Here is a 13,058-nt window from a genome sequence, read left to right as displayed (position 1 = left end):
TCATAAAGTCAAAAAAGACAAAGGTTCAATTTTCAAATAACTTGTGCGAGAAACTGTTTTCGAAGCCGTTAAAACAAAAATGTGATCAGTGAAATTATTAGATAGTTGCTATTGAGCTTTCTTTCAACACCAATAAGGTGATGTAACACCTCTCAATTTTGTCACAATGCGCCAAGACATAAAAAAATACCTCCAAAATCTTCAAATGTACGCATGTCAACAAAATTTGTTTAAAAACTCGTAGTATCAAAGCCAAAAAAATTAAACAAAAAACATAAAACTGCCATTGTGATTAAATTTTGTTTCAATAGGAAACAAATGCTTGATCTTTGCTGAGACTTGGCTACAAGTTGGTTGACGAAAATAACATTTGAAATTGGAAAATCTTAAAACTCGTATTTAATTTTGGAAATCGATCAAAAGTTTGTCCTCAGAACACTCTCGCAGGCGGCTTGCGTAAAGGTAGTTTTTTGAAGTTGTCTCTTATTCAATGATTTTGACTGCATTTTTTGTTTGTATGCAGGGAAAATTTATACAAAGTGAGCTAAAGATGCAAATTTGGTTCCACTTTTGGTGAAAAAAAGTTAAAATTAAAAAACAAAGTTTTTAGCTAAAAATTTGAATCAGACAGTTCGGCAAAACTTCTACATCTTTAAGCCTTAAACCAACTGTCTTTAAATTTGTCACATATTTCTAGCAAAAATAAAGACAACGTGAAGAAAACATGTCAATCAATCCGGGGTATCAGTCAAATGTTTACAAAATTTAAACCTCGGCAACTGCCTATAAAAAACGAAATTCAAAAAAATCTTTTTAATTCTCTATTTTACGCTGGACTAGTTTTCTATTGGCACCACTCTCAACCATCTACGACGAATATATCGATCGGCCAAAATTTATCGGCCGATTGACAGAAAAAAAGAAAAAACCCGTATGGGTATATTGCTACCCCCCCCCCCCCCCCAATAAAGTGGGCCGGATTAAATAGGGTTAACTATCACTTTGTCAGGTTCATTTGTAGACTAATTGATAAGGAAGAGGTTATTACTAAACGCATTCTAGCTTGTTAATGTAACTGTCTCTTAATCTAAGCGTTTGTTAGAGTTGCAGTTTGACTCATAGTTGATTTGATTTAATTGATGCATTGAAAGCAAAAAATAAAATTAAATAAAATTTTGAAAAAACTTGTTCAAAAATTCAACAATACGTACATTGATTTGACAATTTAAGAACTTCGCTGAATTGCTATTTTCGGTCTTTAACATTTGTTTTCAGGTAACATTATGTTTTCTATTGTTAAAAATACCGGTCAAGACAAGTTAACTACATTTTTTACGAACAACTACTGAATAAGATTAGTTCACTTGTAAACTCTGATCTTGACATTATGAATCAATCAACTGACCTCACACTGAATTTAATATCTAAATTGGTTTGTGAAATTATTGTTCAAAATAATGATGCGTTAGGCTTTGGGTAACATTTTTAGGGTTCAAAACTCAATTCTCAATTTCTAGTGTTTCGTGATAATTTTTGGAATGGAAATTTTTAAAGGTAAAATATTATAGTTGTAAAATTGGATGCTGATAAGAAAGTGGATATGAGCTGAAACCAAGTGACTAAAAAAATCAAAAAAGCCCATAATGTAAGAAATTTAAGGTCGTTTTTCAGATTTAATCCGTATTTCGACAACATATTTGCATATATTATATTTGTAACGCGTACTTTTTTATTGAATAAGGTTTGTTAAGTTAGTTTAGTTAAAATAGCAATTTGGTCTGTGATTTCAATTGCAACATTGAAGCTGGTATTCACAACTGGTTATTTTAATAGAATGGTTTAGTTCTATGGCACAAAAAAACTCCATGCAAGCTCACTGTTACAATTTAACATTACTATTACTTTGTTTCCATGAGATTAATGACAATAATGCCATAAAACAAAAGCATTAGTGACTGGAATAGATGGTTAAACTGATTAATATGGAGAAAACTTAGAATAGTACTGCGATTGAGTTATGCACGGTTGTGCATAAATATAATACAACTTACATCAAATTTAACAACAAAACCTATAAAAATTGAAGATCTTCCGAATGGGACGGCAATTCACTCTTTTTCTGTTCTCAACGATGTTTGGCATTTAAATTTTCATCTCCTAAATTTTTGATATTCATGGGGTCATTGTTTAAAAATGAACAACTCACAATTTTAAACTATCTCTGAGATTTTGATGTCTCTTGTAAAAGCATACTTTTTGAATTTTTTTGTGAACAAAAAGTCCACCAGAGTTATTGAATGCAAGCATTAAATGTGTAAATTTATGTCTGGGCGTTTTTTGTTGCAAGGATTATGTTTTCATTATCATAAGGTTTCTTTAAAGGTGCGTTTTCTATTATTTTTTAAAGTCATTATTTTTGTTGATGAACAGTTCTAAGTGAGTCTTTTTAAGTTTTGTTAATCCCTTAATTTTGAAACGTTAAGCAAATTTTACCCAAATTAAAAACCAGTGAACAACAGCAAAATTTTGTCCCATATGCATCTTTTCAATTTTTACAACGAATTGCTTAGAGGCAGATATTTTTATAAAGTTTTTTTACGCTTTATGCTCTCTGCAGTCCTACTGCTATTTACTGATCTTTTTTCGAAACTGAAAAAGTTTCTGTATAAGTTTTTCAAATTTGACTTGATTGTCTCTAAATGTAATTACTCAACATTATTCCACAAGGGAAAAGTTAATCCGGTTGAAAAAAATTAGAAGGAAATTCACTGGGGTTTCTGCGATCCAAAATTTTTATCCTAATTTTGTTGTTGTCCGAGGAAACATAGTCAATATCATTTAAATTTTGAAATTTATGGGTTTTTAACGTTAGCTCTCCAGGACATTGTAATGTTTCATTTCTTATCACATTTTTTGCAACTTCACTTTTTTTCAAGGATTTGTTTATCTGCGAAACAAAATACTTATCCTTCAAAATAAAGATGTGTATGCTTCCGGTAACAATTTTTAGGTATTAAAACCCAATTCGCGATTTGTAGTATTTAGTGATATTTTTGTGGTGTGAAAATTGTAAAAAGTAAAGTAATATTGTTGTAAAAAAGGATGATATTAAGAAAAGTGATCTGAATCAGAAAGACTGAAGGAAGACCAAATTAAAAAGTCCATCCTATAACAAATTGTAGACCGCACTCATTCGTTGTTTGAACACATAGATACAGATGAGCCGTTTGTTCTGTAAAGCAAAAACGTATTAAAGTAGTCTTGACCACTGAATTTATCATATTTTCCTATAATTCTGCCGGTTTCTTAAAATTTGGCGCCCAGTTAATATTACTTTGGTCATTATAAGCACATCTTGCAATATGATCAGATCTCGCAAAAAAATTTACAGCAAAGTGCCTGCGGCTTGAGGGAAATTTTTTTCAGAACTTTTTCAGATATCAGTATCTTGCCAGATATTTACGTCTGACAGATCTCTCCATGATAATTTTATTAGGTTTCGGAATGAGGCACCATCCGAAATTTCACTACATCGAGACTCTTTTTTGTTTCTTGAAAAACTAGCCGGTCAAAAACTCACCGGATTATAAATTATGTGTTTTCTTCAAAATCTTGTCTGAAAACTGTGAGCTGCTCTTCAGGTCCAAAAAAAAAATGCTTTCGAGTTTTATGTGCCATGCAAAACCTTTTTGAACCTAGAAGTACTAAGTTTTAACATTTACTTCAAATTTCTTCCAATGTTCGCTCCGATTTTTGAGACAACTAAAAAAATTTCTGTATTGATCAATTTTTAAAGATTTGGAAGTTGTTGCTATTGGCGCATTGACTGTACGTTGGAAATTGCTATGCTATACTACAAAATCTGTTTTTGGAACAAAACTTGAAAGACTATGGAAAACTAGTTTTTTTAAAATAATTGCTATTTTTTGCTTTAATTTCCTGTGTCTCTTAAGTATTTTTCAATATTGCAGCTCAGCCAGCTTTTTAAAAAATAATTTTTTTCAGTTGATACCGTACATAGTTTCTCAATTTGCACGAACTGGGACACCTCGCAGAAGACTTCACATAAGGAAAAGAGTGTAAGTATAGTGTATTTTTAAAATAGTATTAAGAGTGGACTAAAAAGTGTAAAGAGTGTACAAAAAATTGTAATTTTCTTAAAGTTACACTCTTACACTCTTTTCTTAGCTAGTTAAGCGTGGAATTGGCTTCACACCCTTATTCTCGCTTAATGACGGTGGAATACGGTTGAAAGCCCGGGTATGCACAAATTGTGAAAATAGTTTTTAAACATGATTTTTATAATCTAATAACCGAAACGTGAGGACAGTTTGGCCATTCTGCTGCTCAATTTATGTTGAACTTGAACTTTGGTCGTCAATATAGATTTAACAATGAACCTTGATCGAAGCCTCTAAGTTAATATCAAATCAAAACTAGCAGTTAAATTGCTTTTATTGACATCAGAATTGGTTGCAATGAACGGATCAGTTCAACTTGCTTTAATAAAAAGGGTTATTTTGGCTCTTATTTTGTGTGGTATATATGGTGAGTTCTTTTTCCCCAAAAAACCCGTCGTATCTAACTTGGAAAAACAGACAATTTTTCCTTAACATTTTTGCGTCTTGCTAGAGGTTTTGTGATAACTTTCAATGACTTTGTTCAGTAACTTTGTTCAGGCATAGGTAACTTTGAACGCACGACAGTCTGGAAATGAGAAGTGGGCGAAAATCCTTTAACTTCACAGAATTTTTTCAGGAAAAAGAATTGACACTAAATGAACAAATACATAAATTTAGGAACCACAATATTGATTAACAGGGGCGTACGAAAACAAAAAAAAAATGCAGGGCCCTCAAGGCGCCTGCTTAGTATCAAATTTCAATGACTATGTTTGTCTTCGTTGGATCAATCTTAAGGATAAGATAGTGCAATAGTATAATGGTGTTATGGGCTTACAGGCACAGGGGAGGAGGAGGAACATATTTACTACAGCAGTCGCAAGTTGATTTGATTTAGTTTCATTTAGTTAAAATTGTTAATATGTCAACATTTGACTGATTTATTAAATATGCCCCCCCTCCTCCGTGCTTGTGAGCCCATAACACTATTACTTAAATTGAATCCGAGAATAGTGGTTTTCTCTGCACTGTGAGGTACAGTGTGCAGACTTTCATCAGAATGTTAACCAATGGAAAAAATTAGATTTTAGCTGCTACTTGGAAAGCTTGCTACCAGAAGTCTAAAAATGATACTGAAGGTCTGAACTTATTCCGATTTGTTGTTAAGATTTCAGATAATATCGCTTCTAGCTTCCTTTTGAGGAGATTTAATGAAAAAAGTTTCAAATAAAGCCGCAATATTTTGTTTTCTATAATTTTTGTTAGGCCCGTCACTCTTAATTCGAACTATTGAACGATCCGCTTTTTTGTTCAGTAACTATTGAACGATCCGCTTTTTTGTTCAGTAACTTTTGACTGATGAGTATTTTTGTAAAAGCACTAGAAAGCGCGTCATTTTAAAATAAAAATTTTGTCTTTTTCAAGGAGTTATCAATGCTTTAAAATTTTTGAACGTTGGACATTACGGTATGATTTTGTTAAACCTTAGGGTTATCTTAGATTAATTTTATTTAGGTTTTTTTCTCAAGTACGTTTCTGTTTCCAACAATCACTGTTGTGTATTAGTAACGCTGAAGTGATAAACTTGCTATTACTCGTCTTCTAGTAATTTATAAAAATTAAGCAGATATGAAATTGAACATAAGTTTTTCGATTTTTTGAGCTTTTTTTTCGTCCGGTCACTTTTTCCGACAAAGTACATATAAGGAGATGCTTGCTTTAAAGCTGCACAGATGCTGTCGTCTAGAAACTAAATTTGAATAAATTACTAATTATTTCATTTGGCACTTTTGAATCTCATTAAAATTCTAACTAGTTCTAAAAACACATATGTACCAATGTCATATAATAATTTATCGTTCCGAACGCCTTGAATGTGATGTTGTTCCTAAATTTTTATCCTTTTTTTAGTTTTGGCTATAATTGTTTTCTTTTCCGAAGTTTTATCAGAGCTTCACAGCCTGAGAAACGACAAATATTATTGATTGCTCTAGTCTTGTAATATAAATTAATTAATAGTTCGACATCGTTGCTAGGATTTCTTTGTTTCCGTCACTAATCGTTTCAAAATAGATTGTTGTTCGTTTTATGTCTTGATGGTTTTTGTACTTTTTTCCATCCTGCCCATTGACCTCAATAGTTAAAATCTTCATAGTTAGAAAAAAATCTTTTTGTTAATCACACGATAGTTATTTTGTATATATAATTGGGCACAATTTATTTGGTCAAGTTTTTGATTGTTTTTGGGATTCGCATTCTTTTGGAATCCGAATACTTTTTTTGGATTCGAATACATTTCGAATACTTTTGGGATTCGAAATACGTTTTTTTTCCTTTGGTCTTATCACTTTTGACCATTAGCATCAAGACAGGTTTTCTCTCTAAGGTGGCAAAATTTTGGACAGGTTAGGGTTTTTAAGTTTTGTCTAAATTTTATTCGGATTTTCCAAAAAAAGTTTTACACCTCACATATTTGTGTCGAGTTTTGGTCATTTGTTTGAAATATTTTTTCTTTGGCAATAAAATTTTCCTAAATAGTGTCATAACACCATGTCTTGGCTGCTTTCGTTAATACCGATGTCTTTGTACCTAATTGTTATAGTTTCCTTTTTTTTTGTTTTCAAATTAATGATTGCGCTAAAAAGTTTTTTTTGTTTGTCACTTGCTTTTTTTTAATAACAATATAAATATAAGGTTGTACATTAATTTACAGTGTTTAGAGTCAGAAATCCCTGCATAATTCGGTGCCCTCTTTTGACAATTGTATGCTTATGTGGCTTGATATGGTTTTGAAAGCAACTTTGCTAGATCAAACACCTTGAGTTCCATTGCAAATAGTATTTACAATGTGTCAATGTGATGTGCCTATTCCGTCATCTGCACACGCATATAACGTTGAAATGAAAACAAAAAATGAAACCTTGATGAAATGGAGGACATTTCAGCTTTTAAAAAGTTCACCGAAAAAAAACAAGAAATCTGTTTTACTCTGAAAACATGAAAACAGTTGACTTCTGGTTATCTATTTAATTTGTTTCTTCAATTTCTTTTTGTTTGCTAGACAATAATTCTTCAAATTACCCAAAATTAACCAAAATGCACTAAAAAAGCTATATTGTCTGCCATTTCTAGCATGCCTTCTAGACAAATAAATTTAATTGTTCTAGCGTTCCTTCTAGACAAAAAAATTTAATTGCATTTCTTCAATACAGGTCTTTGCATTTTAAAATGGAACAAAAACTTCCTTTTTCTTTTTTTAATTCAAAATGTCTCGGTTTCAGTTGAAAGAAAATTAAACCAGCTATTTGGAATAGCAGTGCCGGTGCTCTAAAGAAAATATTAAAAATTATGCATTTCAAAATTAGCTTGGCAGTTTTTTAACGAAAAATTGCTTATCTGACCAAGCTAATCTTGAATTGAGTACATAACGACTTCAAACGCCCCAAATTTTCACCCTGAATTCATTTTTTTTCAATGGGCATGAAAAATTGTCCATGACTGGTATCTTTTGGGCGGTATCAGAGTTTTTTTCATTTTTTATCAATTAAATTTTTTAGGCAGGCCGCCTTCTTTCGTTGCCAAACGAAAGCAAACTAACAGCAAAACTGCTCATTAATTGATAATTTTCAAGTCCGGGCCAAGACTTACACAAGACTTGGCGAGCCTTGGTCAAGACCTGACTCAAGACTTGCTAAGACATGACTTGATTTATGACAATGGTGCCAAATCTAAAAAGTGACATGGTCAGAGCTCCGATACAGTACCGATGACCCATAAATAAAAAAGGGAAGTCATCAGCTATCAAAAGTGAAGATTCTAACATCAATATAAACAAATATTTATGCCTTACAATTCCTAACAACAAGTTTCTTGTCCACAAATAACAAGGGCTGACAGGACTCGGATTAACTAACCCCAAAGCCCTGGTCTGGCATGCTAACCGTTACAACATTAAAGTTTCTTCGATTTCAGAATGGACTATCTGAGTTCATACGATTGCTGAAATTGTTGTGCGAACTGCGCTTAATTGCGATGAAGTTTTGAGACGGATGCGCTGAAACTGCACTGATGTTGTGTAAGAAATGCGCTGAAAAAACTTACGTAAGACGAATGCGTTATGACTCAAAGTTATGTAAGACATAATTTCAGCGCATTCAGCGCATTTTTTGAAAGGAACTGCGTTGGAACGGCGCTGAAATCTCGACCCAGAAATCTCACTACGATCCTAGAATGCAGCCAAAAGATCCATGAGCCGTGTAAGAAATCATGAAATCGAAGGGCGATAATTCTGAAATTCTGTTGAGTTTATATAGAAGCTGATGGTTATTACAAATCTACTCTTGATCGTTAATAGGTGGAATCAGAACAAAAGCCAGTTCAAGTTCTGATTTGGGTGCTGCCTCCACATCCGGGGAGTGCGAAAGGAAAAAACACATGGAAACACATAAGGACGTCCCCTTGAATGAAAATGTTACTCGGGAGTCGATGGATTTTTTGCTGCCTGATAAATTTGACGAATTGGGACATAAATGTCTGCTCCGAAGGCAAGTTTGTCAACTTTTGCAGCCTTTGTCTATAATTCGGATTCTTCCTTTTAGTTTTGATTATTCAAAACTAAAATAATAACATAAACTAACGTTTTCATTCAGCTTTCCGTTACAATAGTAGGTAGAAAAAGAAAAAAGTCCTCTTTTCCTTCTTATTTTTTTTTGAAAATGGGAATCTTGTGGGTGACGTCATTCTGATTTAAGGTCTTTATCAGGTACATTATCCCCTAATAAAAATATAATAGATAATTTTGACAAAATTGTCGTGTCTTTTTGACAAAATTTGCCCGCATTAATGCATTAGCTTCTGCAATTTTGTAACAGTTTGCACTCCTATTTTTTGTAGAAATTTGTAAATTTCGTAGGAAATTTTGGTGTAAATACGAAGAAATTGTTTTGAATGTTTAAGATTTGAAAAATGTCACAAGAAATATTCACAAAGGGGTATGACGCTTTGTTTAGTCAGTACTTCTGTCTGATGGGCTTCTCAATTATTGGCACTTATGGCGACAGGGAGCCACAACAGAATGACACTCAAGTGTTCAAACACTTAATTCACGAGGCATACAAGTCTGTCAATTGGTACTCCTTCAAACCACAGGACCAGAAAAATGGTACTTAGATTTTCTGTTTCAGTCTTCTTTCCCCAGCCGACTTTGAATGGATATCTTGAAAGACCTTGCAAGATTCATCTTGTTTCACCCCCACCAAAATTACTGTTTTTGAACACAATAAACAATCAACCAATCTTTATTGAATGCATTGAAATATACTTTAAAAAATAATATCATTTAAATTCCATCTAGAAGCTGAAAACATATAAGAGAGAAAAACTTTTTTAAATGATTTTTCAATAGTTCGAATAAACCAAAATGATAATTCAATCTGGCGTATTAACTTGTTATGGTTTTCAGACGGTTGCTGTACGCATCAGACGGCTATGTACATCCAAAACGGACAGAGAAGAGGCCTATCACCAGAAGAATACTATAACAAAATATTCGGTTTCCAAATAATTGATGCAAAAAAACTCGTCCTCATAAAGGTAAGGTTAGAGTCAGAAATCTTTAATAATTGACGGAATATTTCAGAAACTGAGAAAAGTCATTACGCCGCCAATCCTACCTTTTGAGCAAGCAAATTTGCTTCCCGGATAGAGGTTTTTGGTTAATTTTTGTACGGTTTGTAAATTTTTGAAATACGGTGAATGCGTTGAATTTTTGTAAGAAATGAGGTGATTGCGGTGAATGGGGTGAAAATAAATATATCTTTTTTACAAAAATTCAGCGCATCGACTTTTGCGGCAAATTAATGTAAGAAATGCGGTGAAAGCTGTGAATACGGTGAAAAAATTTCACCACATTTCACCGCATTTTTTGGTTTACAAATATTCACTGCAAAATTCCACATATTTCTTACAAAATTTCACAGCATTTGCATTCCAACGTTTACTCAATCTGATTTAAGTTCACAACAAATATCAAACAAGTAAGTGACAGTTGGCGCAGTGGAATAAGCAGTTGAAGGCATGCCGAATACTGAGAACGCGGTGAATATAAATAATTCACCGCGATTCACCGCATTCACCGCAAAAAGATTTAAGAAATACGCGGTGAAAATTATTTCTTTTCCCCGCATTTCAACGCATTTCTTACGAAAATTCACCGCCAAACCTCAACCCGGGTTGCTAACGTCAGCATTGTTCGCTCCGCCATGTTTTAAAATTAGGCGTTATAGGCTTTCGCGGACGACAACAGTGACAGTGATGTAAATCATTGCAAATTTACTCAAAACTGGGAACATTTCCCACTGTTGTTCGCGACTGCGAAATTTGCTGACACGCGAGAAAGGCGGATAGATTTGTCTCTCTAGTGTCCGGAAACTGGCGTCACTAATATCCGCGCATCTCTTTCTCAAAATTAATGAATGATTGAATCAAGAAGCAGTGTTCGCAACTGTGTTAGAATTATACTGCCTCATACACATTGTTTAAAATCAAGTCACAATATCTCAATTCTGCAAGTATATTTTGGCAGAAATTATACTAGTCGAGACCAGCTGGTTGTCGTGAAAGATCTTGATAACTAAAATGATTCTGCTGACGTTTTGATTCCTCAAGGCTTAAAGTATTTCAAACATTTAATTTCAGTTGTCGCAACCTTTCAAGTATTTGACATAAACAAAGGAAACTTTTAAATTACAAATTTTTTTGCGACTGTGGATATAATTTGCTGTTCCAGGCTCGCTGGAACCGTCAGCTCTGTGCCAACATCGTAACCCAACTTGGATTCGGGAAAGGAGAACTGAAAGTGGTTGCAAAGCGGGGACTGAATTCAAACTTTGCGTTCCCCCCAATTGCTGGTAACTACGATGTACCCGTATTCATAGGTGCCACAATTCAGACCAGACTGTCGTTCACCTGGTTCCTGGTCCACGTAGTGTGTGTGGAGAAACCAGATCTGTGTCCTCCTTTCATGAAGAAGCCACATGACATGTTCCAATGGGAAGAAAGCAAACTGGAAGAAAAGACAGTACCCTAGTCCACAAATTGTCCTCTTTAAACGTAGGAAAATTGGTGGCATGTTCGGTTTGAGTTACGCGAAAACAACAAAGGACCTCACTTTTTCGTCTTCGGCATTGTTGGTGTTGTTCGGTATCAAACGCAGGCAATCATTCGTCTATTTGATTCAAACAAGACGAAATCATGAGAAAACGACTTATGTGCTTGATTTTTCATGATCATAGGAAAACCAAGTGAATGTGAGCTGAACAATTTAATAAGCTTGATACCGAGCATACTGAAAATTTCCTAGAAACCAAACAAACCAAACGTTTCTTGAGATTAAAAACCAAACATGCCCAATATTGCGAAACTGCTTGTGAATTTTGCTTTCGTGCAATCTAGTCCAATGAATTCCAGCGTTTGAAATCGAACATACCGAACAGACCGACCATACTGACAATTTGTTACCTTAAAAACCGATTATATTTATTATTATTATGGTCTTTTGGACTAGGGTATAAATGGAATCGGAAACTTAAAGGAATCATGAACGATTTGAAATTCTGAAATTACGAGTTGTTTTACCCTTAATGTATGGTGAAAATACAAATTCATCCGTTAGTGAAACCGAAAACCAATCTTAATACATGTGTTCTTAACTAACCCTTGTGAACAGCGCTTGCCATTGAAAAAAATAAGCAAATATAAGAAAGCAGAGTTCATAACAAAGAATATTAATTTCGCTTAGGGTCAAACGACACGTAATGATTCCAAAACGATGCTGTATTTTTTTCGGAAACAAAGTTGAAAGACTTTTTTTCGATTTCACACGATTTTTTGTTTTATGTTTAATTAATTCCAACTTAAATAGCCTAAAACGTTACCACTCGACTACAGTAAAAACAAAAATAGTGCTGGAAGATCTTTTGAGTGTCGAAACATAATTGTTTGAATTTAAAATGCGCAATTTTTGTGCGACCATAACGAATCTATTATCAATTTTGCTGAAAGCTTTTCTTTCTGAAAGATGAAAAATATTTGGTTCTAATGTAATGTTCCAAATGTCCAACTGATTGCGTAGTCTCTAGATGATTTAATTAAAAATGAATTGAGAAGCAAACCCAGAAACAAACCATTGATCGCCCCGAGGAAGTATTAGAGGAAGATATCGATAAAATTTGTTCCGTTAAAGATTTTGTTAAAAAAACTGTGTTGTATTTTTGTGACGCAGCCATTGCATGAAAAAACTTCAATAAGACCAAAGATGAAACTCAATTCTTCTGCTCTTCCGCGAAGAATTCTTTTCTGCTGCGATATACTCTCCATTTTTTAAACAAAATCTTTTTTTCTGCTCAAAACAATTTTTTCGTAACAAAAAAGTTCAGTGCCATAAAAATAGCAAAATTGATACACATTAACTTAACAAATCCACGTATTTGCAAATGGTTTAACAATTCTGTAACAATTTTCATTCGTCATAATGTTTTAATTAAATTTTGGATTGTATGTTTAAAAATAAAAAAATGGAAAAAATGTTTTGAAAAAGAATAACAACGATTTGGTCATAATTGATATGCACAGCTCTAATTATTGATTCAATTTTAAAGACAAAAATTGAAAAGAAAAACTATTTCGCCCTTATTCGTTTCATCTCAATGCAACTTTTGCGCACCCTGTCCAATTGATTGTTTTTCTAAAATTTTTTAACCGTGTTTTCGTAAATTAAATCTTTTGACCTGTAAAAATTTTGCAAAAAAGCTTGTTTTTGATGTCACAGAAAATGACACCGAATGAACTCTTTTGTCTCAAAAAACAGTTAATGGTTTATAAGAAGAAAAATCTGACAATGAAGCGACAACAATTACATTGAATATTGAAATTATTAGG

At 33.2% G+C, this 13,058-nt stretch overlaps 2 protein-coding genes across 2 annotated transcripts in view; one reads left to right on the top strand and one right to left on the bottom strand.

The window, feature by feature from the left end:
* Window positions 1–13,058, bottom strand: part of LOC142337402 (uncharacterized) — a 162,173-nt gene that overhangs the window by 109,076 nt on the left and 40,039 nt on the right. The gene's annotated exons all lie outside the window — the stretch shown is intronic.
* On the top strand, window positions 4,469–11,636 carry LOC142338202 (uncharacterized). Its single transcript, XM_075387847.1, has 5 exons — window positions 4,469–4,548; window positions 8,476–8,665; window positions 9,131–9,282; window positions 9,583–9,713; window positions 10,909–11,636. Exons 1-5 carry the CDS (start codon window positions 4,479–4,481, stop codon window positions 11,206–11,208), a joined length of 843 nt encoding a protein of 280 aa, XP_075243962.1. The 5' UTR covers window positions 4,469–4,478; the 3' UTR covers window positions 11,209–11,636.

The sequence above is a fragment of the Convolutriloba macropyga genome, chromosome 4 (genome assembly GCF_964194025.1).
Source record: "Convolutriloba macropyga chromosome 4, txConMacr16.3, whole genome shotgun sequence".
NCBI lineage: Eukaryota > Metazoa > Xenacoelomorpha > Acoela > Convolutidae > Convolutriloba > Convolutriloba macropyga.
This window is presented reverse-complemented; position numbering and strand designations above follow the sequence as displayed.

Coding starts and splice junctions, on each gene's coding strand:
- LOC142338202 (XM_075387847.1), top strand. CDS start 4,479: ATGAACGGATCAGTTCAACTTGCTTTAATAAAAAGGGTTATTTTGGCT. Junction 8,666..9,130: donor CATAAATGTCTGCTCCGAAG/GCAAGTTTGTCA, acceptor CGCTTTGTTTAG/TCAGTACTTCTGTCTGATGG. Junction 9,714..10,908: donor AAAAACTCGTCCTCATAAAG/GTAAGGTTAGAG, acceptor TTGCTGTTCCAG/GCTCGCTGGAACCGTCAGCT.